Consider the following 25,447-nt stretch of genomic DNA (forward strand, 5'->3'; position numbering starts at 1 on the left):
TCAGGGGCCGAAATGACTGCCCCTCACTGACCCTCACGTGATAACCTCAGATCTGACTGACCCCAGGCTTAAAGACTGTGCCTCAGAACTCTGCCAAATCACTGATTAATTTCACACTCTGACTCCAAGGCTTTTCTTTCTGGGATCACAGTCTCCAAAGTCGATCCAGTCTCTATCTGCATTCACTGACACTATACACATATCTGCCTTGCTCCAACCAGTGCCTCTTCAACAATTCACACCTACCCTGGGTCTCTTCTTTTCAACAGTAGATAAGAGGAAAGTTGTCCTGATTTCTGACGCTCCTCCCGAACCCTGTGTCCCCCCAATACCATGACCTTACAGAAGAGGGAACTAGGAATATCACTGGAAGGATGAGAGGAAGGGCCATTGGCACCTGGGCTAGAACAGGTGCAAATAATTGGCAATCCGGATTAGTTTCCCACTCTTACCTAATCCACCACTCCTGTCTCCCCACCCTCCACTAAAATAACACAATCAACTTCCTTCTGCTCCCTCCCTCCTGCCCAGACCAGCTGCCTAGAATAACATTTGGCAGATATCCCTTCTGGAGACACTTCACATAACTGCCCTCTCAGGTGGAGAATCAGGGAAACTGGGTTCAAATCTCTGCTCTGACAAAGTTAGTTGTCAGATGTTCACCTCTCTGTGACTCACTTTCTTCATTTGCAACCCAAAGAGGTTGCAAATGTTCATATTTATTGATAATTATTAAGTTCATAAATTCTAAAAATGGAAACTTTCAAAGAAAAAACAACAAAAATGAAGTGACTACTTAGAGGATCCGAACCTTAAATCCTAAAATCTAATAACTGCCTCCACCCCTACCAATAGATCAAAGTAGAAATGGTTCATTTATGGAAGTTTGGGTTACAGATTTACTTATCCTATGTTTGGAGTGCTCTCCCTCTTCATCTCTACCTCCTGGCTTCTCCAGTTGCCTTCAAATCCCAAACCATGTTTAGGACTTTGGAAATTCTCTTATATGATTGCAGCCTATTCCACCTCTCCATTTTGCAACCCCAAACTCTGTTCATCCAGACCCTGATTCCCAGTCTCTCGACCTCTCAGTTCTTTCCCAGGCCATCACCTCTGCATGACGAGCATTCTCCTTCATTCTCCATCTTGACCATTTGGTGAACCACTTTGACTCTACAATGTCCTTCTCTTGAGTCCTTTTCCCCTTATTGTATTACTGATCTTGTATTGCCAAGTCTCAGTTTTGGATAACTTCTATTATCTGTTACTTTCTCTCCCATATTTCTGCTCCAGAACAAAGCTGGAGAAAATCTTAAAACCTTGATGATTGGATTTGCTACACATTTAATTACTGTATTATTTGTTGTTGTTCAGTTATGTCTGATTCTACATGACCCCAGGGACAAATAATTGGACAAAGTCCATGAGGTTTTCTTGGCAAAGATACTGGAGTGGTTTGCCATTTCCTTCTCCAATGTGTACCCATTTAACAGAAGAGGAACTGAGGCAAATTGTGCTGTTGTTATGTTTGTCCTTCATTTTCAAAGAAGGGAAATGATGACATGACTTGTATTTGACTTTGGCTTGAGTGACGGAGCTCTGTGCAAGGTCACCAGCCTCACTTTCTCCTCCTGAGCCATCTGGATGCAGTGACCATATATTCATCAGAATGACTGGAGATGACCCCAGAACTGAGGCAAATAGGGGTTAAGTGACTTGCCCAAGATCACATAGCTAATAAGTGTCTGAGTCTGGATTTGACCTCAGGTCTTCCTGATTCCAGTGCTCTATCCACTGAACCACCTAGCTGCCCCCTAACTTAAAAAATTTAGTTTACATAACTTCAACTGGTCCGTCACTGCTACAAGGCAGTTCTTTTACATCTCCCTAATTAAATCACAATCCTACTCAGCATAGAGGTTCCTCCAAACCTTTTCATTCCTCCTCAAACCTCCCTTGTCTCCCCTGCCCTCGCTTTTTCAGCTAAAATTCTTGTCTCTTATTTCAGTGAAAAAAAACTGATGCCATTCACTGGGAGCTTCCTCCTCCTCCTAATCTCACATCCACAGTTGCCTTCTGCCACTCTATCTTCTCCACCCCTGTCTCACATGAAAAGTTAGTTTTGCTGCTTAGGTCCCATTCCACTTGGTCTTCTGTAGCAGACTTCTATATCTATCAGCTCCACTCTCTTACTTATCTTCAATCATTCCCTATCTACTGGTTGCTTTCTCACTACCTATTAATATGCCCATGTCTCCCCCTTCCTCAAAAACAATCACTTTATCCATCCTTTCCTGCTACCTATTGCCCCATAGCTCTTTTCCCTTTTGTGGCTAAACTCCTTGATAAGGACATCTACAATCAGTGTTCCCACTTCCTTTCCTTCCTCTCAGTCTCTTCTTGCCTCTTACAATCTGACTTCCACCCTCATTATTCAACCAATACTACTCTCTCCAAAGTTACTAACAATCTCTTATTTGCCAAATCCGATGGCGTTTTCTCAAGCCTCATCTTTCTTGACCTCTCTACGGTCTCTGATATACTGTGGATTACCCTTTTCTTGATACTTTCTTCTCTCTGGATTTTCTTGCCATTCCTTTTTCCTGGTTCTCTTCCTACCTATCAGACTGCTCCTTCTCAGTATCTTTTACTGCATCTTCATGCAAGACACTTCCACTAGCTGTGAGTGTCCACAAGGATCTGTACTAGACCCTTTTCTCCTCTCCTTCTATGCTATTTTGCTGGTTGTCTCATTGCTTCCCATGGATTCAATTATCTTCCCTATGCTGGTGCTTCTGGGTCTACTTATCTGGTCCTAATCTCTCTCTTCTGACCTCCAGTTTTACATCTCCAACTGCCTTTCAGACATTTTAAAGTCAATGTGTCCAAACCCAAACTCATTAACCTTCCCCATCAGTACTGTTCCCTCCAAAACCTCCCTCTAGAGGGTGACACCATCCTCCCACTCTCTCAGGCTCACAAACTAAAAAGCACCCTGGTCTCCACACTATCTCTCCCCTCCCCCTCCCTTATATCCAATCTGTTGCCAAAACCTGTTGATTTCACATTGTGACATTTCCCAAATATTCCCCTTTTTCTCCTGATTTTCATTGCCACCCCCTGGTACAGATCCTCATCACTTTGCACCTGAATTATGGTAATACCCTCCTGGTGGGTCTGCCTGCTTTAAATCTTTCCCCACTCCAACCCAGCCACCATTTAGCCACCAAAGTGATTTTCTTAAAGCACAGGTTTGACCTTGTCACCTCATATTTAACAAATTTCGGGGGTTCTATATAACCTCCAGGACCAAATTATATAACCCCAATCCTCATGTGCTCTGTGATTCAGTGACACTGGCCACCTTGCTGTTTCTCAGACAAAACACTCCATCTCCCAATACCAAGTATTTCATTGGATGACTAACCAACAACAACACATACATCACCCAACGTCTCAAAAGCACAAAGAATAGCAAAACAGAGAATGTCCTGGGGTTCATCTGACACATTCCCTCCTCAAACAATCTTACAGAAGAAAGGACATTCTAAGGTCATGTCCAGTAAAAGAATAGACAAAGCTGGAGACTTCTCATGGGTTCAGGACCCTGGGACACCGTACAGATCCATCTTCAAGATTTGAGACACCCTACCCCAAGTCCCGTTACTAAACATTGAACTCCTTAATCCCACCTCTGGTCTTGAAGACTGCCTAAGTCTTCATTTCTACACAATGAAATCCCTCAAATCTATGTCTGGTCTTAGAGACCCTCTGAACTCTTATCTCTGAGCAGAGAATACCCCTTCCAACTCCCATCACTGGACCCTAAATAGCTTAGCCCCATTTCTGGATCCTGAGAACTTCCTGCAGCCCATTCCTGGGATTTGAGACCTTCTGAGCCCCCATTTCCACACTCTGAGACCCTCTGAATCCTTGAAATACTCCCCAACCCACATGACTGGGTCTTGAGGCTATCAGCATCATGACTGGGATCTGAGAACAACATAGCCCCATCTCTGAGCTCTGTGACCCTGCTAGCACTTACATCTCTAGACTCTAGTGTTCTCTGAACTTTCATCTCTCGAACTTGACCCTCCTCCAGTTTACTTCTGCAATGTGACCCTCAGTTTCTGGAACCCCACCTGACTTCCCTCCCACTCCTTTTTCCCCTTTGACCTTAAGATATGGCTACAGTCCTGAGGCCCATGGGAGGAATGCATTAAAACTGAGAATGTTATATAACAAGGTTAGGAACAGTGCCAGGTGACTGGCCAGGTGACAACCCCATCCCTAGGTATAAAAGGCAGGGACAGCACCAACTGAACCCTACTCCTGTCTTAGCACCTATCTGTCCCCAGACAACACTGTAGTGGGGCCTCTGCCACCTCCACCATGCTGGCCTCTGGGCTGCTACTGGCAGCCCTATTCTTTTGCCTTTCAGCCCTAGTGGTGCTCTCTGTTTGGAAACAGAGGAAGGTCCGCAGCAGCCTTCCCCCTGGGCCCACTCCCCTGCCTTTCATCGGCAACTACCTGCAGCTCAACACCGAGCAGATGTATGACTCCCTCATGAAGGTACTGAGGCTAGGGGTGGAGTAGGGACAAGAGGGAGAACATGGAGAGACTGAGACAGAGAAACACAGAGAGTGAGCTAAACAGAAAGAGGAACAAGGAACAAAGAGACAGAGAGACTGGGTGGGAAGGAGGTAGGTGCTCAGATAGACACAGACGGGGAGAGTCATGAAATCACAGAGAGGGAGATTGAAACAGATAGTCACTGAGGGTGGCAGAGATGGGGGGTGATGAACAGAGATGAGGAGACAGAAAGGGAAAGACAGTAACAGAGGAAGAGACTGAAGTGGATACTAAGACAGATATAGAGAGATGAAGTCTCTATGTCAAGAGACATAGAGAGAGACAGAGAAACACAAAGAAAACTCCAAGGAGCCAGATGCACAGAGAGATATCTCTCTCAAGTACATAAGCAGGTTCTAAGGTGGCTAGAGGGAGATTCTGGGAGGGTCAAAGAGAAAGAAACATGGAGAAAGAGAGAATGAGACAGAAAAAAGTCTGCTTCTCACTACTAACTAGAGAAAGATCCTTTCCATTCCTCAGTTTCCCTCTCTGTAACATGTCCTGGTTGGGCTAGGTGATCTCTAAGGGTTATTTTGTGATCTTATGGGAAAGATGCTCCAATAAAGCACAGAACCTCTTTGTGGGAAGGATGAGCAGAGTTGGGCATCAAGAGAGGAATTTGGAAGGATGGTGGAGAGGCCAGGAGAGCTGGCCTGAGGACTGGAGAGAGAGGACTCAAGGGAGAGGGTGGGAGGTGAAGATGTGAGAGCCCAGAGACATGTTGTCAAATATGAGGACTCCTACTCTCTCTGGCCTGGCCATGGGGTTTGTTAGTTTCTCGTAACTCTGCAGAATTGTTTAAGGAAGCCCAGTGTAGGGGAGGGGCTTGGAATAGACATGCCCCATTAGACTGGGAGGTCTTTGAGGGGAGGAACTGTCTTTGCTTTTGCTTTTCTATCTGCAGTGTTTAGCACACAGTAGGTTTCTAATAATGCTTGTTGCCTTGACCTATCACAGAAAAGTAAAAACTGGCAAAGATGTAAAAAATAGCATTTTTGTTACTATCTTGCTAAACAGAGGATCATGGGTTCATGGATTGAGTTGGAAAATACATGAGAGGTCACTAGGTCCAAACCCCTCACTTTACACATGAGGAAACTGAGGCAGAGGGGAAGCAACTTGCTCAGGGAAGAATTTGAACCCAGATCTCATTATACTCCCTCTCAAAATGCTGTATGTGTAGATCCAGATGGCTGAGGAGGGGAAAGTGAGGCTGGTGACCTTGCACAGCCCTCCTTCACTCAAAACAAAGTCAAGTGCAAGTCATGTCATCATTTCTCTGATGCCATGGTCTTCTTTGAAAACGAAGGACAAACGCAGACAGACAAACAGATATGTAGATGTATACATATATATATATATATATATGCAATACACATATATTTTTTTAAATAAAAAAACTATTTACAAGGATTCACGATCCCGTTCCTTGTTCCTTGTGTGCTGAAGTGTTTGTGATGCCGAGGTCACAAATTAGAAATTGTTTTGAAAGCTGCTGAGAGATGATGGGTGAGAGGTTATCTTTCAGTGGAGAGAACTAAGAGGGAAGAAATCATGGGGCTCAGAGGCCACACTTCGGTTATTCTGACTTCTCCATCCCCTCCAGATTGGGGAAAAATATGGGCCCGTGTTTACAGTCCACCTGGGACAGAGGACTGTCGTAGTCCTGACTGGGTATGAGGCCGTGAAGGAGGCGCTGATCGATCAAGCAGAGGAGTTCTCTGGTCGTGGGGAGCAGGCCACCTTCGACTGGCTCTTTAAAGGATTCGGTGAGTATCGGGTAGGGACCCTCACACACACTCAAACACACCACACACATGTATATACACACATATTCAAACACACATGCGCGTGCACACACACACACACACACACACACACACACCTCCCCATGTCAATGTGATCTCCACTAGGCTGCTGATCAGGGTTCTACATCTTCTGTCCTGACTGTCCCTTCCCCTGACAACCATTGCCTCCCTCAACCACCTGTCCTCTCTGTTTCTCTTCCTGTTTTTTCCATTTGTGTCTCCTCATCTGTCTCCCTGTTTATCCATCCCGTTCCACTGCTTTGTCTCTTCATCTTTCTTTGTCTTTTACTATCCCTCCATCTTTTTGGCTATTCTTGTATCCCCTTCTCCCTGTGTTTTTCATCTCTCCCTTGTCTCTCTTCTCCACCGTTTTTCTTTCTCTTTCCTTCACCTTTATCCACCTTCTATCTCTCTCTGTCTCTCTTTCACTATCTCCCCTTGACTCTCTATCTCTCTATCTCTCAACTTCCCCATCTTTCTCTCTGAATCTCTAGTTCTGCGTGTCTCCCACTGTCTCTCCTTATCTATCTCCCCAGATATCTCCATTTGTCTGCCTTTCTGTTTCCCTCCCTATCGTCTCAGTTCTTCCATATATCTCCTGATTTATCTTCCTATCTCCCCATCTTTTCCCATTTCTCTTACTTTCTTTGTCTCCCCACATTGCTCATCTCTCTAGCTTTCTCTTTTGGTTTGACTCTCTCCTCCATCTCTCCCTGTCTGTCCTTTTCTCCATATCTCCCTATTTCTTCATCTCTGTCTCTTTGTCTTCCCATTTCCTCCCTGTCTCTCTCCCCACTTCTCTTCATTTTTCTCTCTCCCCATCATCTCAGTCCATCTATGTTTTTCTTCATGTCTCTAATTATCTCCCCATTTCTCTTTGTTTCTTATTCTCCTCCACCTCTTTATCATTTTCTGTCTCTCTTTGTTTCACCTTCTTCCCTATCTCTCCATCTTCTGCCTTCTCATTCTCCCCCCTCTCCATCTCTCTGTCCCTCCTTGTCTCCCTCACTCTTTCCTCTCTTCACCATTCTTGTTATTCCTGTCTCACCTCCCCCATCTCTCCATTTCTCTCTCTCCCTACATCCCTCTGTCTCCACACCTCCACTTGTGTTCTTACTTCCCCATCTCTCCATCTCTTTGTTCTCCCATGTCTCCATACCTTCCCTTATCTTCTCTCTCTCGCTCTCTCTCTCTCTCTCTCTCTCTCTCTCTCTCTCTCTCTCTCTCTCTCTCTCTCTCTCTCTCTCTCCCTTCCTCTCTCCCTCTCCATCCCTTTCTCTCTCTCCTAGTTTCTCTCTGGACATCCATCTCTGATCCCATAATAGGATCTGGGATCCTGCAGGATCTCCAGTCTTCTCTGAGCTCCTTCCACCTTCTTTCCAATGATCAGGTGTGGCCTTCAGCAATGGAGAGAGAGCCCGGCAGCTCCGACGATTCTCCATCACCACCCTCAGGGACTTTGGCATGGGCAAGAGAGGCATTGAGGAGCGCATCCAAGAAGAAGCTGGCTTCCTTATTGAGGCTTTCCGAGGCACAAAAGGTGAGTGAGCCATAGGAATATCCCAGCGCCTTGGGCCTAGTCAACATCAATTATATTTTTGCTGTTGTTGTTCAGTCATTTCAATCATGTTCAGCGCTTTGTGGCCCCACTTGGGAATTTCTTGGCTGAGATATTGAAATGAATTGCCCTTTCCTTCTCCAGTTCATTTTACAGATGAGAAAACTGAGGCAAACAGTGTTAAGTGATTTGCCCAGGGTTAAGCTAGTAAGTGTCTGAGGCTGGATTTGAACTCATGAAGATGAGTCTTCCTAATTCCAAGTCCAATGCTCTATCCACTGCACTACCCTGATGCCATCAACTATATTGCCCCCCTCAAAAAAAGTGGGTACTGTCATCTCTGATCCTCAACAACATAGCTACTTCTCTCTTGGACCTAACGCTGGCTGATTTCTATATCCTGGTGTGATGAAATTTCTTGAATATCCATATTTGAGGTCCTCCACTTAACTGCTTGATGATTTGGAGTAGGTGACTTCACTTCTCTGGACCTGGGTTTCTTTTCTTTAAAGTGAGAAGGATGGACTATATGGTGGCCTCTAAGTTCCCTTCCATATCTAAATCAGTGAGTCTATGATTTTTGGTGTCTGGGTTCCGAGACTGACTTCTCCCTAATCCAGGAGACCCAAGTTAGAGTTTCAGCTTTGCCTTTCACCCACTGTATGACCTTGGACAAGTCCCTTCATCACCTTGATTTTGAGTTTTTTCTTCCCACTAAAAGGAGAGGGGTTGAATTTTTCATGATAATAAAGGCAAACATTTATATAACACATTAAAGTTTCCAAAGTACTTTGTTTTTTCTCATTTGATTTTCACAAGAACTCTAGAGAGGTAGATACAATTATTATCCCATTTTAAAGGTAAGGAAACTAAGGCAGAAGTGAAATAACGTGCTCATGCTTGCACAGCTAGTCAGTGTCTGAGGTCAGATTTAGGTTCAGATCTTCATGACTTCAATAGTGAGATGGATAAAGTGCTGGACTTGATATCAGAAAGATATCTTCATGAGTTCACATCTGGCCTCAGAAACTTCCTAACTGTGTGACCTCGGGCAAGTCATTTACCTGTGTTTGCCTCCTTTTCCTCATCTGTAAAATGAGCTGGAGAAGAAAATGCAAGCCAGTATCTCTGCCAAGAAAATTCCAAATAGGGCCACGAAGCATCAGACATGGCTGAAACGACTGTGATCTATCTCTGTGCTGTTCTACATTCTCAATCACTGAACAGGTGACCTTGGTCAGAGTTTTCCCGTCTGCAAAAAAAAAAAAAAAAAAAAAAGGTTTTGGACTAGATGACTGCAAACATCTCTTCCAATTGACGTGCTAGATAATGGGAGGCAGCCTGGGGTCATGGAAAGGGCCCTAAACTTAGAATCAGGAGAACTAGACCTGGATCCCAGCTTTACCACTTTTACCTGAGCAAGTTACCTTCCCTGTCTGAGATTCAGTTTCATTTTATTTCAGGTTAATCCCGGAGTCCAAAGGCAGGGAAAGATGAGAGACATGTGTGTGTGTGCATGTGTGTGTGTGTGTGTGTGTGTGTGTGTGTGTGTGTGAGAGAGAGAGAGAGAGAGAGAGAGAGAGAGAGAGAGAATGGAAGGAGGGAGCAGCTGCACCTCTAGCATCTAATCTCCCTGCTCTATGGGATTTGGGGATGGGGACAGCGACTGTGCTTTGGAGGAAGAAGAGCCAGAAACTGAATCAGTCTGTCTCTCTGTGTCTCTCTGTCTGTCTCTGTCTGTGTGTCTCTCTTTGTTTCTCTCTGTCTCTGTCTCTCTTTCTCTGTCTCTCTGTATCTATCTCTCTCCCTCCCTCCCTTCTCTATCCTTACCCATCCTCTATGGATCATCCTCCCCATAAACACACACCACCACTTCTCTTTTTCAACTTCATCTCTGTCTCTCTCAAACACTGCCTCCTTGTGTTTCTTGGCCTCTTTATCTCTGTGTGAGTTTCTGTTCGTTTTTTCCTCGGCTTCCTCTTTTTCCTTCTCCATTTCTCTGCCTTTGTCCTCTTTCTTCATCACTCTACCTCTGTGCTTCCTTATCTCTGTGTCTCTATTGACATGGCTGGACTACAGGAGACGCCATTGACCCCACCTTCTTCCTGAGCCGCACTGTCTCCAATGTCATCAGCTCCATCGTCTTTGGTGATCGATTTGATTATGAGGACAAACAGTTCCTGTCCCTGTTGCGTATGATGCTGGGGAGCTTCCAGTTCACAGCCACATCCATGGGACAGGTGACCCTCAAGACCTCTCCCACCCACTTGGGTCTCGACTTACCTTCATCCCTTAATCTTCAGCTTTCTTTTCTTTCCTCTACCTCTTGTACCCTATTCCACAATCTGACTCCCTGATCCCAATCTGACTCTGTGCCCTGTCGTGACCACCCATTCACCATTATGACCCCCATGTCCTACCCTAAACTTTCATCTTTCAGGATGATTACCCCCAATTCTTCCCATGCCCCTCAGGTACCTACCCCAGGGTCCAGTACCCATGACTTGTCTTGTGCCCTCCCCAGCTATATGAGATGTTCTCTGGAGTGATGAAGCACCTGCCAGGACCTCAGCAGCAAGCGTTCAAGGAACTGCAAGGACTGGATGATTTCATCACTGAGAAAGTCCGGGAGAACCAGGCCACCCTGGACCCTAACTCCCCCCGGAACTTCATTGACTCCTTCCTGATCAAGATGCAGGAGGTAATGGCCTGGTGAGCAAGTGAAAATGGAGGAGATGGGCTGAGATCTCAAACCGAGGGTGTTATGGATCTCTGGGGGAACCCCCAGACATTGGGAATTGGGCTTCACAGACATTGACCAGTAGGTTTCAGAGGTGAGCAGGAAGCACAAACAGACATTAATTGACAAGTCTCAGGCTTCCAGAGGCAAGGCTTTAAGGTATCTTGTGGCACACATCAGGAGGTAGGTTCACGAACAACCCAGGGTCAGGCAGTAACACAGAGCACAGATTCAGATATATCAAGACTTCTAGAGGTCATTGCCAACTTGGGGGTAGAATGGCAAAGAGAGGTAAAGACAAAATAACAAATGGAGAAAGTAAGACACAGAGATAGGGAATACAGAAGAACAGAGAGACAGAAAGATGGAAATAGATGCAGAAACAGAAAGAGAAAATTGGAAACAGAAACACTGGAAGACAAGGCCAACACAAAGAGACACAAATAGATGTTCCCCATCTTCCACATTCCCTGCCCCTTCAGACATATATTAGCTGGCTATAGGGGCTAGGGTGATGAGGAACTCAATAATCTAGTCCTAGTACCCTTTCCTGACTCTACATAAGACCTTGGGAAGTCCTTTCCTCTCCCTGAGTCTCTGTCCTTTCACCTATAAAATGTAGGATGCAGGATGTGAGAATTGTTGTCTTGGTCCTCAAGAACAGAACAGGGAGCAATGGGAGAAATGGTAAAGGGAGAAATTTAGGTTTGCTATCAGGGAGAAAAGGCTTCCTAACAATGAAAACTGTCTAAAAGTGCAACGGACTACCCAGAGAACTAGCGGGTACCCTCCTTTTGGAGATCTTCAAAGAGGCTGGACCACCATTTGTCAGGAAGCTCAAGGAGGGGGTTTCTTTGGCTGCTGAAGTCTCTCCCAATTCTACCCTCCTGGGATTCTGGAAGGCATCATACTGTAGTGGATAGGGCTGTAGACTCAGGAATCAGGCATTCCTGGGTTTCAAATCCCATCTCAGATACTTAGTAGCTATGTTCCTCTGAATAGGCCTCAACTTCTCTGTGCCTTAACTTCCTGATGAGAGTGGTTGGATATGACAATCTTTAAGAACCTTTTCTTGCACTAAATCTGTGTTGCCTAAACTCTGAGGAGAATTTACATAGAAACATATATATGTATGTTTATATATATAAATTATATATATTTTTATAGATACATATATATGTTTCTATAACTTTGAACTGAGATATTCCAGCTTAGTCAGGTGTCATTGATGGATTTCTTCTCTACCCCTGAACATTGCTGGTACTTGAGGAAATTGAGCTAACATGAAGGGAAAGCCTTGAGGCTGAAGAGTCTAGAGTTGAAGCAAGTATGTGTAAACTGGGGTGGGGCCATCTGAGCTCTGTCCACCTTCTCGTCCCAGGAAAAGAAAAATCCCAACACAGAATTCTACATGAAGAACCTGACCATGACCACCCTGAACCTGTTTTTTGCGGGCACCGAGACTGTTAGCACAACCCTTCGCTATGGCTTCCTTTTGTTAATGAAGCATCCAGATGTAGAAGGTGAGCCCCCCCTCCCCTAGTCCCATTAGAAGTCCTTTAGTGCCCTGGGAGCTTCCCAGAACATCTTACATACAGACATACATGCGAGCACACGACCTTAATAAAAGCATTTGTTCTGTCACACTTGGAGGACCAAGAAGGCCACATGTGGCCTTGAGGCCACAGTTTCCCTACCTCTGCATCAGTGTCTACTAACCCTCCACACTCCATCTGCTCCCTTGGGACTTCCCCAGGATCTCTCTGATACTCGTGCATCTTGTTTCTTCACCCCCACCAACTACAGCTAAAATCCATGAGGAAATCGATCGGGTGATTGGACGGAACAGATCACCAAAGTTTGAGGATAAAGCCAAGATGCCCTACACAGAGGCTGTCATCCATGAGATCCAAAGGTTTGGAGATATGATTCCCATGGGTCTGGCCAGGAGAGTCACAAAGGACACCAAATTTCGGGGCTACCTTATTCCCAAGGTAGAAGTCTCTCACTCCTAGCTCCTCCAGCTCCAACATCTCCATCCTTCTATTCCAAAACCTTCTCTGTTGCTGTCATTCTCTAAATGCCCCTATATCTTCCTGACACCTGAGAGTTTCCCCATTCTCTTTTGTTAAGTCTCGTTATCTTGCCTTGTGCCTCCTGGAACCTCCCTCATGCCCTATATTAGAACGTCTATCCATCTTTTTTCCTCCCTTTCCCAATTCTCCCTATTCTTCTGAGAATCATTTTGATATTCCTACTCAATTTGGTCAGTATTTTCTCAATTCATTGTGATTTATGGGTTATCAGTGATTGTCTATAAGTAAGATAGTTTGAATATTTGGCAGTTCAGCTCAAGCAAAGGACTTCAGTGTCTGGTACCTTATCCTACCAGATGATCCTCAGAATCTTCCTAAGACAGTTCAAATTCAGCAATTCAGTTTCCTAGCATGGCACTGGTAGACTGTCCATGTTTCACAAGCATATAACAATGGTGTCAGCACAACGGCTCTGTAGACTTTCAGTTTGGTAGTCAGTCTAATACCTCTTCTCTCCCAAACTTTTCTTTGGAACCTCCCAAACACTGAGCTAGCTCTGGCAATGCGTGTATCAACATGGTCAATGTGTACATCCCTGTAAAGGACACTACCAAGGTAAGAGAACTTATCCACTGCATTCAAAACTTCTCCATTTGTTGTAACCAATGGTTCCATGTATGGATGGTGTGGTGGTGGCTGATGGAGCACCTGTATTTTCTTGGTGTTAATTATTCGGCCAAAATTAGCGCAGATAGCAGAGAATTGATCAATACTTTGTTGCATCTCAGCTTCAGAGGCTGCATTGAGTGCACAATCATCTGCAAACAGAAAATCATGCACCAACACTCCCTTCACTTTGGTGTTGGCTTGTAGCCTTTTCAAATTGAAGAACTTACCATCAGTATGGTAGCTGACCTTGATGCCGTGTTCATCCTCATTGAAAACATTTGTCAACATGGCTGAAAATATCATGCTAAAAAGCATGGGAGCAAGCACACAGCTTCAGAGAGCACAACTCTGATGGGTGGGCCACATTGTTCAAATGCAAAAAGTACACTTGCAAAAAGACGATTTTATGGAGAACTCGCATGGGGCAGGGGATCACATGGTGGCCAGAAGAAGCGATACGAGGACACTCTCAAGGTCTCTCTCAAGAACTTTGGATTTGACTGTGAAACGTGGAAAACATGGCACAGGAACACTCAGCATGGCTTTCCCACATTAGAAAGGGTGCTGTACTCTTTGAGCAAAGCAGAATTGAGACAGCATAAAGTAAACGCAGGATGCATAGATTTGGGGATATCCACCCCAAATATTCACATGGACTATCTGTGCCCAATCTGTGGTAGAGCATTCCAAGCTCATATTGGTCTGATCAGCCACAGTTGGATACAATGAAATTTCACTTTATCATGGTGATGTCATTTTGGTCCTTTTCAAAGATGAAGGATGACAATCAACCAACTATAAGTAAGATAAATAGGATAGAATTAAGTTTAGTTGGTACTATTAGAATTATGTAGGTTGGAATGAATCAATCCATTATGCATTGATCATATTGCTTTTAATTGGGAGATTATACTATATCAATTTATATTTTGTTATTTAGGCCCATATTGACCTGTGTTAGAAATGGATTGAGACTTTTTGTATCACACCTTGCCCACCTCATGTGCTCTAAGAGCAGCTCTATACCAGAAAACACAAATTCCTTATTTTATTTTGTACTTTTTCACCTAATGTTCAAAAAATGCTGGTGGAAAGTTCCAGAATCCTGTTTCTTAGTGGAGATCCTGTGGACTCCAGGCCACTTATGACTTTGTAGGCCCCTGGGTGTGGCCTCTCTCTCTCTCTCTCTCTCTCTCTCTCTCTCTCTCTCTCTCTCTCTCTGTGTGTGTGTGTGTGTCTTTTTGCCTCTGTCTCTCTCCTTCTCTGTCTCTATGTCTCTGTCTTTTTCTCTATCTGCCTGTCTGTCTCTTTCCCCATCTGTGTCTCTCACTGTCTCTCTGTTTCAGTCCTTTTCTTTCTCCCTTTCTGTCTGTTTTTTCTCTCTCTGTCTCTTTCTCCACTTCTGTGTGTGTGTCTCTCTCTCTTGCCCCCTCCCCACCTTGCAGCATCTCTTCCTTTCTCTTTCTTTTGCCTTTCCTGTCTGTCTCCCCTCTTTCTGCCCTCCTCTTTCCATTTCATCCCTCATTTCCTTTCTTATTCTTTCTCACCCCCAACTCTAGGGCACAGAAGTTTATCCCATGCTGGGATCAGTGCTGAGGGACCGTAACTTCTTTGCCTGCCCTGAAGCCTTCAACCCCCAACACTTCCTGGATGAAAAGGGCCAGTTCAAGAAGAGTGATGCCTTTGTCCCCTTCTCCATTGGTGAGCAGGAAAGCCTTCTCTCTCCCACTCTCATCCCTAGTACCAATCAGTATGGACAGAGCCTGGTGAATCCTTCCTTTCATTCAGTATACTTTCAATTCATCCTGTTACCCATCAGGTCAATTTCAGTTTCTTAAGAGTAAGTTGGTGAGTGGTGGGGGAGGGCCCCAGAGAGGCCCCAGAGAGGAGCCAAGGGTTCCAGAAAGTAGGCCTCCCAAATATCACCAGTGTCCCTTCTTCTTTAAGGAAGAAGTACATACACTAGAAAGAACCCTGGCCCTGGAGTCAGAGGCCCTTGGTCAAGTCCCCTCTCTAAAGCTCCCTACCTGGGTGACCTTGGGCAAATCACTTCATCTCTCTGGACCTCCTTATTTGTGAAATTCAGGTCTGGTACTCCAGAGTGTCTGAGGTCCCTTCCAGCTCAGCATCTATAATTCTCAGGACTCTGTGAGCCTGTAATTTTGGTCAAGTATCTTCCCTTCTCTGGACCTCAGTTTCCTCATTTGTAAGATGAAGTTGTTGGACTAGATGACATTTAAGGTCCTTCTCCATTCTAACATTCAATCTAACAAGTACTTCTGTAATGGGGAGCAAACACTAAGAAAAAACTTTCTCTGTCCTCAAGGACCTTACATTCTACTGAAGGGGGACCAAGTTTAGGTAGAAAAGAGAAGTAATTAAAAGATAATTGCAAACAGTGAGCACTGACCACTAGGAGAATCAAAGAAGGCTTACTGTAGGAGGTGGTACCAAAGCTGACTTGGAAGGAAATTAAGGATCCTAAAAGCAGGGGGAAGGAAGGAGGGCACTCCAGTTTATAGCTTCTTTGATGAAAATGGAATGATCAATTTAGGCAACAGCAAATATATCAACTACTTTAGAATGTAGAAATCCAGATGAGGAATTCTGTGAGATTGGGAGGGATGGAATCAAGGGAACAGGAAGGAGGAGGGTCACTGCTTTGACAGATCATGGAGCAAAGACATAGAGAACAGAGACTAGTAGAGACAGCTTTTGAAGAGTTCCATAGGTTAGAAGAGGGATCTCACAAGGGATGGCTCGCATTGTCTCTTCAGAAGAGGCAAAGGGCTCTGCTGAGAAGGAGGTGTAGAAAAGTTGAGGAACAAGAGCAACTCCATGTTGCAAGGGCCCTCCTACCTCAGATGTCCTATGATCTAGACACACCCATACCTTGGGTGTGGCAATGGGATATTGACTTTGGGCATCAAAATTCTGTAGATATGAACAGTACTTGTAGTCCTTCCTCAACTTAAAAGCAAAAAAAGAAAAAGCACAGCAGCTAACTACCAAGAAAAAGCAGACAATGGAGGACGTTTCCAGAGTCTTTACTTGCTACAGATGTGCTCCTCCTAGAGGAAGTCTTTTGTGGCACAAGACCCAGACATGTTCTGTGCTACTTGTCTTTTTCTAAGTTATCTACCAGTGCTGACGTTCCTTATCTTAAGATCCCTTCCAGTTATGATTTTTCTGTGTTTTAAGGTCACTTCCAGGTCTGGCACTTTTTTTGTCCTAAGGAATTATAGACTTAAGACTGGAAGTGACCTTACGTGTCATAGAGTCCAAATCTCAAATTCTGAGACTGAGAGAAGGAAAGTGACTTACCAAAAGTCACGTAATTACTCAGTATCTAATTTACTACAAGCCAGCTTTCCATTGTGCCTTCTTGTTTCCTCCCAGCTCTGACATTCTCTCTTCTAAGGAATAGTCCTTAGCCTCTGGGAGAACCCAGGACTGACATTCTGTCTTCTAAGCCCCCTCCAAGCTCTGACAGTCCCTGCTCATAGGCCCTTCCCCACCCTGACCGGTTCTGACTCTGGCTCCTCAGGCAAACGCTACTGTTTTGGTGAAGGCTTGGCCAGAATGGAGCTGTTCCTGTTTCTCACCACCATCTTGCAGAACTTTCGCTTCCAGTCTCCAATTCCAAAAGAGGCCATCGATATCTCCCCCAAAATGGTGGGCTTTGCCACCATCCCACGGACCTACACCATTTCATTCCTGCCTCGAGGATGAGGCTGAGCCCAGGCAGCCACAGCAGAAGCAGGAGAAGCCTATGGGACTCCTGAGTGGGCTGGTTTAGGATGTATTAATAAAGTCTGAGCCCCCAGGCAGCTCTCTCTGTTGCTCTGTTTGGCTCCTGGAACCTGGGACACAGCTTAGACATCACTGAATACAATACCTTCAGGTTACAGATGAAATGACTGTGGGGAAGTGACTTGTTCCAGGTCATACAGAGAGTCAAGAAAAAACTGAGACTGGAAGTCTCTTAGCTTACAAAGGAGTTTTGCCTTGCATCATACCACCCACTTGTGACCAATTTCTACCTTAGTCTCTCTCTCTTTGTCCCTTTCTGTCTACCTCTGTCACTCTGTGCTCTGTCTTTATCTCCCTGTCTCTTTCCTCTATGTCTGTGTCTCACTATCCATGAATGTTTCTCTGTTTCTGTATTTTTCTCTGTTTCCTTCTTTCCCTATGTCTGCCTCTCCGTGACCATGTGCTCTGTCTCTACTCCTTCATCTCTGTGCATCTCTCTCTCTAGTTCTCTCCTCTTTGGGAGGAAGAGTTAGTTCATAAATGTTTATCAAAAAACATATCACTCAAAGAATGACCAATCTGTTCTATATGCAGATATGAAAATTGAGACCAAGAGAGGGGAAGGGAATTACTTAAGACCAAGGCAGGCATCTAGGTGGCATATTAGATGAAGTACCAGATCTGAAGTCTCATTTTCCTGAGTTCAAATCTGGTCTCAGACACTTCCTAGCTGTGTGACTCTGGGCAAGTCACTTCATGCTATTTGTCTCAGTTTCCTCATCTGTAAAATGAGCTTGAGAAGGTAATGGCAAACCATTCCAGTCTCTTTGCTAAGAAAATTCCAAATGGGGTCATCAATAGTCGGACACAACTAAAACAACTGAACAACAAAGGGGGCAGTCAGGTTGTATACAGCAACAAGAAGGTGAAGGGAATGATTCTGATTAGGGGAAAATATGAGTAAAGGGACCTGTGGGCTAGATGAGAGAGCACTCAGGTAGACTCAACTCTGGGTTAAAGGCACAGTGGTGCAGTGGGTCAAGCACTCTTGGAGTCAGGAAGACCAGAATTTGAATGCTTCATTCAATATTTGCTAGCAATCTGACCTTGGATAAGTCACTTCCATTCTCTGTGCCTCAGTTTCCTCCTCTGTAAAAGCACAAGATTAGATTCCATTACCTCCAAGGTCTCGTTCAGTTCTAAACCTATGATCCTGTGACCCTCTGAATTCTTGGACCTAAAGAATAGTCATCAATGGAGAGAAGTCTGCATGGAGTGCCCTAGGGTTCTGTTCTTGTCACTGTACTATTTAATATGTTTATCAGTGACTTGGATGAAGACTTTCCCAGGTTTTGAGAACACATAGTTGGTTCTCTGCTCTAGTCAGACCACACCTAGAGTATTGTGTTTACATCTTGGAAATATAGTTTAATAATAATAATAATAATAATAATAATTATATATATATATATATATATATATATATATATATATATATATATATATATATATATATATATATATATATATATATATATATATATAAAACCTGTGACCCAGCTCTAGACTTATATGGACTAAGTCTGATCTTGGGATGAAAAGGTTAGTTCTGTGACTCATTTTGCCCCCAACTAGGATTTCTTTAGTCAGAGCAGAGAATTTGAACCCAGAGACTCTGACTCCAAACCAAGTCCATTTTCCCTCAAACCACTTGAAATTCCATTCAGTACAACAAACAATAATTAAGGGTCTACCACTATAGGGATAAGGGCAGCCAGGTGACCAAGTGGATGGAGTTCTGGGGCTGGAGTCAGGAAGACTCATCTTCCTAAATTCAAATCCAACCTCAGACACTTACGAGCTGTGTGACCCCGGATGAGTCACTTCACCCTCTTTTCCTGTTTTCTCACCTATAAAATAAACTGGAGAAGGAAATGCCAAACTACTCCAGTGTCTTTGCAAAGAAAATCCCAAATGAGGTTACAGTCCAACATGAGTGAAACAAGAGTTTCTTTTGAAAATCATACGCTATAGCATCTATAGAGCTCATAACTCTGTGTAAAAGGTTCCCAGTTCCTGTTGTTTTTGGTGCTGGTCCTTTCTTCTTGAAAGGACCATGACACCAGGAAGATGCTGCCATGACTTGCAAGTGAATTGGATTTAAGTAAGGGAGGGCTGTGCAAAGTCACCAGTTTCCCTTTCTCCTCTGGGACCATCTCAGTCCTGCGGCAAGACATAGATCAGGTCAACTGGAGATAACTCCCTCCCAGAGTCTATACAAGCACTCAAGGTAAAAATACATAACCAGTATAGGAAAGAATTTATTTCACTCTTAATCATGTACAAAAACAAGAAAGGATTTACATTAACCCCTAAATAATTGAGGCAATGTTTTACCCTACCTAATAAGTCCTATCTGCACCTCAAAGTCCTCCAGACTCATAATACTACCTTGTGGTTTGAACTTCCCTTGAAAGAGAAATGAATTTAGGAGTAATTACTCCCAACATTCCAGTGATTTTCACTTATACCCAAAACATGTTTATAGGCCTCTAGCCTTATGGAATTACCCAAAGGGCTTAGACTTATCCCAGAATAAAAATGACCTTGAAGTTGTGAGAAAGGTAGGTCTTGTGCTGGTTGAACTGCAGGAAAAGCAGAGATTAAAAACCAGCACTCATATTGTGGCATTGGCCCTCCCTGCTCTTCCAGCCCCTGGGGTTACCAGAGTGGTCCTCTCCTCTCCAAGAGACTACAAGATATTCTCTCTCCTCCTTTTAGGAGGATAGACCTTGGCAATCTCAAACTACACATTGCTAAAGAGTTCCCAGTGGTGTTCAGGATCTCCTCCTGTCTCTCTATAGGTCTGGGTTCAGTAACTCTCACTCCCTGCATGTGGGGGGGCTCCCCTTTCCCAGGCTGCCATCTCTGAGTGTGAGAGCATATTCAACTGCCATATACCTCAGTCAGTCAGTCAATTAACATTTATTCAGTGCCTTCTATGTGCCAAATACTATGCTAAGCACTGGGGATGCAAAAAGGAGCAAAAAATAGAACCCACTCTCAACTCTCAAGGAGCTCACAATCTAATGGGTTAGATGATAAGCAAACACATTTGTACAAATGAGCAACAAATGAGATAAAGAATACCTCTGCCCCAAGGCAGAACAGGATTCTCCCCCATATTCCACCCCCAACCCCTAATACAGACCCATGTCAGATCTTAGCTCTGCCATTTTCTGCTCAGAAATGGAAATGAGAGGAGGCAAGTTTGCCACAAAAAACCTTTTTAATAGGGTATCAGCACAAAGAAGAACTCTGATCCATACTAAGCTGAGCCAGATATGATATTACTGACAGCCTCCAGTAGAAATTCCCAGTCCTCTAAACTAGGTTGTCTGTCCATGAGCATGTCCACAGCCTCCACAGGCAGAGTAATTCAAAAGGGTCTCCCAATTATAAAAGATATTGCTAGGCTAAAGAGGGTGGTGAGAGTGGTGAGGGGACTGGAGGTCAAGAAGTAATAAGAGATGCTTATCTTGGAGAAGAGAAAGTACAGGTAGAGCATGGTAATTTTTATGTTCATAGATCTAGAAGTGAAAGGCAATTATGAGGTCATGTAGGCCAGGACTTGGCCATTTTTGTGTCCTGGATTCCTTGGAAAACCTGATGAAGCCTATGGACCCCTTCACAGAATCATGTTTCAAATGCATATAAAATACATAGAATTACAAAAGAGACCAAATATATTGAATTCATATGAAAATATATTTTTTTAAAAAACAGATTTATAGACTCCTTAAAATTTCCCCATGGACCTCAGGTAACATGCTAACACAACCCAGATGGGGAAACTGAGGCCAAGAATAGTACAATGACTTAACTAGGGTCACATGGGGAATAAGAGACAGAGCTGAGATTTTCATCAAGACTCTCTTGGGGCAGAGCAGGGATCCAAGTATTTGAGGGGCTGCCATTTGTACAAGGAACTGGAGTTCTCCAGAGACAGTGCTTGGACTAAGGGGTGGAAGTGATTACTAAGGAGGCAGATTTATGCTTGGCATGAGGAAAATCTTCCTAAGGATCAGAGATATCATTTCAGTACAAGTGTTCAAGAAAAAGCTAAGTGACCCTGAGTTAGGATGGGATAGAGAGCATTCTTTTTGTTTAGGCACAGTTGTATTAGATGATTTCTGTCCACTCTTGAAATTATGGAATTCTGAGGGAATCCTCTGGAAGAGAGATGGCACCTGAACCACCTCCCAAGAACCTGACATGGGCAGGATCCTTTCTAACTCAGCTCTACGACCTTTTTCTTTTCCTCCCTAGGAATTAAAGGAAAGAAAACTTAATTAATTTCCCTCTATTTGGGGGTGGAGTCAAGATGGTGGAGTAGAAAGACACACAAAGGCAGGCTCTCCCCACACAGCCCATAAAATACCTGTAGAGTGGGACTCTCAACAAATTCTGAAGCAGCAGAAATGGAGAACAACAGAGTGGAGGAGATTTCCAGCTCAGGGTGACCTGAAAGGACCACGGGAAACATCTGTTGCACCAGATGCAGAGCAGAGCCCAGCCCAGCCTTGGCCAGGTTCAACACGACTCTGGGAGGAGGACACCTCGGGGGCGGAATCCCCAGTTGCAGCAGCAGCGGGTTTGCAGATCCCTCAACCCACAGGCGCCAAAGGTCAGTGACGGGATTTTTTCAGCTGACCTTCCCATAGCTCCAGGTTCAGGCAGTAGCCCACAGAGGCCACTTTGGGCAGGCAGCAGCAGCCCCGTACAGCTGCCCGCATCCATTGTTGGATTGTAAAACTCCCAGGGGGATTGAGGAGCTGAATATTACCTCAGCCCTGTGTAGACACCCTGAGGAAGCTGGTCTTTGTCTCGAACTGAATGGTGGCCCTGCTCCCACAGCTTATCTGAAAATCAGCCCCCAGTGCTGGCTTGTCAGAACTGGAGGCCAGGTGGCTGTGGAGAGGAAACTGCTAAGACTCTGGGCACAAAAATCCCTTTCTGCGTCCAGACCACTACACACTTCTTTGTGCCACCTTGGAGGAACTGAGATCTCAGAGATTCCCAGAGTGTATCCTACTCTTGACAAAGGACCCAAAAGTCAAGTAACTGGTTGGGGAAAATGCTCAAAAAAGGGAAAAAAATAAGACTATAGAAGGTTACTTTCTTGGTAAACAGATATCTTCTCCCATCCTTTCAGATGAGGAAGAACAATGTTTACCATCAGGGAAAAACATAAAAGTCAAGGCTTCTGTATCCCAAACATCCAAAATAAATATTCAGTGGTTTCAAGCCATGGAAGTGCTCAAAAAGGATTTTGAAAATCAAGTAAGACAGGTGGAGAAAAATTGGGAAGAAAAATGAGAGAGATGCAAGGAAAGCATGAAAAGCGGGTCAACACCTTGCTAAAGGAGAGGATGCAATTCTCTTGAAATATGGCAAATGGATGTCACACATGTCCCAGAATTTGGAAGGAATATACCTTCATGTGACTAGACACATATTCAGGTCATAGTATTGCCACCCACTGACTGGGGAATCAACAAAATTTGTTATAGATCATCTGTCAGGTGTTTTGCAACTCTACACACAGATAATGGTCCAGCTTAAACTAGTCAAGCCTTTACTAAGTTCTGTCTGTCATATAGAATACAGCATAGAACTGGCATCCCATATAATCCTAGTTGTCGAGCCGTTGTAGAACTTCACAATCATGACATAAAAGCTGTCCTCAAAACAAAAGAAAGAGGGAGAAGAAGGCAAAAGAATAAGGAGAAGAGTTGACATGGTGTTGTATATCTGACACCAGATAGAGGCTTATGCCTGCTCAAAAATTTCAAAAAGGCACAATATACCTCACTGATTGGAAAAAAGTGAAGGTGAAATGGAACAACACAAAGACAGGCCCTGTGTTAACATGGAGGTGAGGATATGCTTGTATTTCCACAGGAAATGATGAAGAAATGATCTGGATACCAGAAAGAAACATCGGACCTCTGCCATGCATTGGAGAAGATAAGGATGGAGGACAAGAGGAAAGAAAAACAAAAGCCAAGACCACAATGAACCCATCGTTGGACTGACTGGACAATGAAGACACTCATTCTGCTTCTGGGCACCCTCCAGCTGGCCACTGCAGCAGAAGGAACTGATTGAGAGGAAGACAGATGGACTTTTTGTACATAATCCACCTTGGGTTACAGGTGGTGAAATGGGGAAGGAAGATAGAGGAGGTAATTATGGTAGCACATGGGTCTAAGGTTTTTGGAAAACAAACTGATATAGACAGAATTTTTGCTCTTATGATTGGGAAATAACATGCTTTAATTGTACTGTCACTGAATATGTTGGTTTTCATATAGCTAACACTAGCATCATATCTGTAATTATGTGTCCTAGGTTTGCTTTAATGCCTATCAAAAATGAAGGCTAGTATCTGTCTGTATCTGATCAAACTTTTAATCAGTTAATGCTGAAAGTAAGACAGAAAAGATGTATCTAAGTTGCATTATTTTAGACATTATAAGCTTTGTGGCAGCATTGGCTTCCTCTGTATCAGTTGGCTCATCCATACATACAATTTAATGGATATTTAAGAGAAACTATTATGGTGGTGAGAAACAAAGTTGATGTTTTTGAAACAAGATTGTTCATAAGATGTGATTATAGGTTCATTTCTATTTGTGTTACTCCTGTCTATTATAATACCTCTATATATAATTTATAGATCGGGCCTCCAAAGGAAATCTTGACCCCCTGAAGCTGCAAGTGTGATTTGGGATTATGTTGCTAATACAAATCCCTTTGCATCCCCGTTCCATTGGCTCATATCCATATTACCTCTATCCCTTTGTTTCTCTGTATGGTCACCTGTTCATAGGTGCCTTCTCTCTCATGGGTAAGCTTTTCAAACCCAAGTACCTTATCTCTGATTACAACAAAAGAAAGGGGGAATTGTTGAGGGCCAGGGTGGAGCGTGGTTGACAAGATCAGGATAGACCTTAGGGGAAACTGTTCTTTGACACTGTGCTCATTATCATCTGGAATGGCTCTTCATGCCCCCCAGATATTGATGTCTCCTTGAGACAAACAAGAGAATTACAGAAAACAAGGGATATGTAAAATAGATGCCCTCTAGGCTCACAGTCTTTAAGATAAGACTGATTAAATCACCAGGGCAAGAGACAAGCAGAATGTCACGTAGGCTTGTAGTTTCTGTCTATAAATACCCTGACCCTCAGGTCAATAAACGGAGTTGGTCTATCTTCCCTCGCTTCCCGTGTCTTTCTTCTTCACCACATCACCCAGCTGTGTAGGGATGTAGGCCGTCTGCTACATTAAGTAAGGAAAAGTTCTTATGAATTTTGTGTAAAAGTTGTTGTGCTGTAAATTTTCTATCAAGAAAATGAGAATCCTTGAAAGAAATTCAGTGTGATTTTTAACACTGTTTCATCTAGGGATATATTAGCGTATGTTAATCTGGAGGTTTATGCTCTACTACATTAATTCTGCAATAATTTAGGAATAAATAGAACTTAAGGTGGTTTTAATGAATTCCAATGTTTAAAGGTTTATTTTTTGCTTTGAGGGAGAAGTTTTTGTCAAAATTATTTTGCTATAGTTTATGAAATTCATTAGATTGTGAACTACATTATTTGAGGTTACTGTTGTAATACTAATCCCTAAAATTAATTGATTACTGTGAATGGAAAGGAGGGGATTGGGTGAAAACTGTATTTGGATTGATTCTGCCCATTCAGAACAGTTCTCTTGTACATTTGGGGGTGATCAGGCAGGTGCATTAGCGTCACCCCCCTTCTCAGGGTCCTTGCCGAGTCCCGTTATTTTGTCAATTGCTGAAACCGTGTGGGCAAGGTCATCAGCCTCAGAAAAAGAATGTGTTTGGGTTATGTAATTCCTAAACAAGGAAAGGATTTTTTTTTTTAACAATTGGCTTTTACACTAGGGCAAATGTAGATTTGAGAAGAAAAGATGCTAAATGGAATCCCATATGGATGTGAGTCCTTGTAAAGCTTTATTGTTTATTGCAACTCCATGAGAACAAAATAATTGTATTTGGCTCTAAGCTGTGATCAGTGAAACTTGCTGTTTGAGTTCTTGGGACCATAATTAATCTTGTTTTGAGTTTGAATTTGGGTGTAGTTGTCTAGATTAACAGTATCTGGTGGAATGCCATTAGTTACTCAGAAAGGGGGGGGGGGAGAGAGAGAGAGAG

At 43.7% G+C, this 25,447-nt stretch overlaps 1 protein-coding gene and 1 long non-coding RNA gene across 2 annotated transcripts; both read left to right on the top strand.

The window, feature by feature from the left end:
- The first annotated feature begins 4,344 nt into the window (after positions 1-4,344).
- LOC140503883 (cytochrome P450 2A13) lies at positions 4,345-17,273 on the top strand. Its single transcript, XM_072608236.1, has 9 exons — positions 4,345-4,572; positions 6,239-6,401; positions 7,831-7,980; positions 10,078-10,238; positions 10,523-10,699; positions 12,120-12,261; positions 12,545-12,732; positions 15,003-15,144; positions 16,991-17,273. Exons 1-9 carry the CDS (start codon positions 4,393-4,395, stop codon positions 17,173-17,175), a joined length of 1,488 nt encoding a protein of 495 aa, XP_072464337.1. The 5' UTR covers positions 4,345-4,392; the 3' UTR covers positions 17,176-17,273.
- A 4,201-nt stretch (positions 17,274-21,474) lies between these two features.
- Positions 21,475-24,476, top strand: LOC140508553 (uncharacterized). The gene is made up of 2 exons (XR_011968460.1): positions 21,475-21,883; positions 23,161-24,476. It is a non-coding gene; the product is annotated as an uncharacterized lncRNA (long non-coding RNA).
- Positions 24,477-25,447: the final 971 nt, after the last annotated feature.

Source organism: Notamacropus eugenii, chromosome 5 (assembly GCF_028372415.1).
Source record: "Notamacropus eugenii isolate mMacEug1 chromosome 5, mMacEug1.pri_v2, whole genome shotgun sequence".
NCBI classification, from domain to species: Eukaryota; Metazoa; Chordata; class Mammalia; order Diprotodontia; family Macropodidae; genus Notamacropus; species Notamacropus eugenii.

Excerpts from the sequence above, each read along its gene's own strand:
- LOC140503883 (XM_072608236.1), top strand. The coding sequence starts at position 4,393 with ATGCTGGCCTCTGGGCTGCTACTGGCAGCCCTATTCTTTTGCCTTTCA. Across the intron at positions 6,402-7,830 it reads CTGGCTCTTTAAAGGATTCG|GTGTGGCCTTCAGCAATGGA; the intron begins GTGAGTATCGGG and ends TCCAATGATCAG. Across the intron at positions 12,262-12,544 it reads GAAGCATCCAGATGTAGAAG|CTAAAATCCATGAGGAAATC; the intron begins GTGAGCCCCCCC and ends CACCAACTACAG.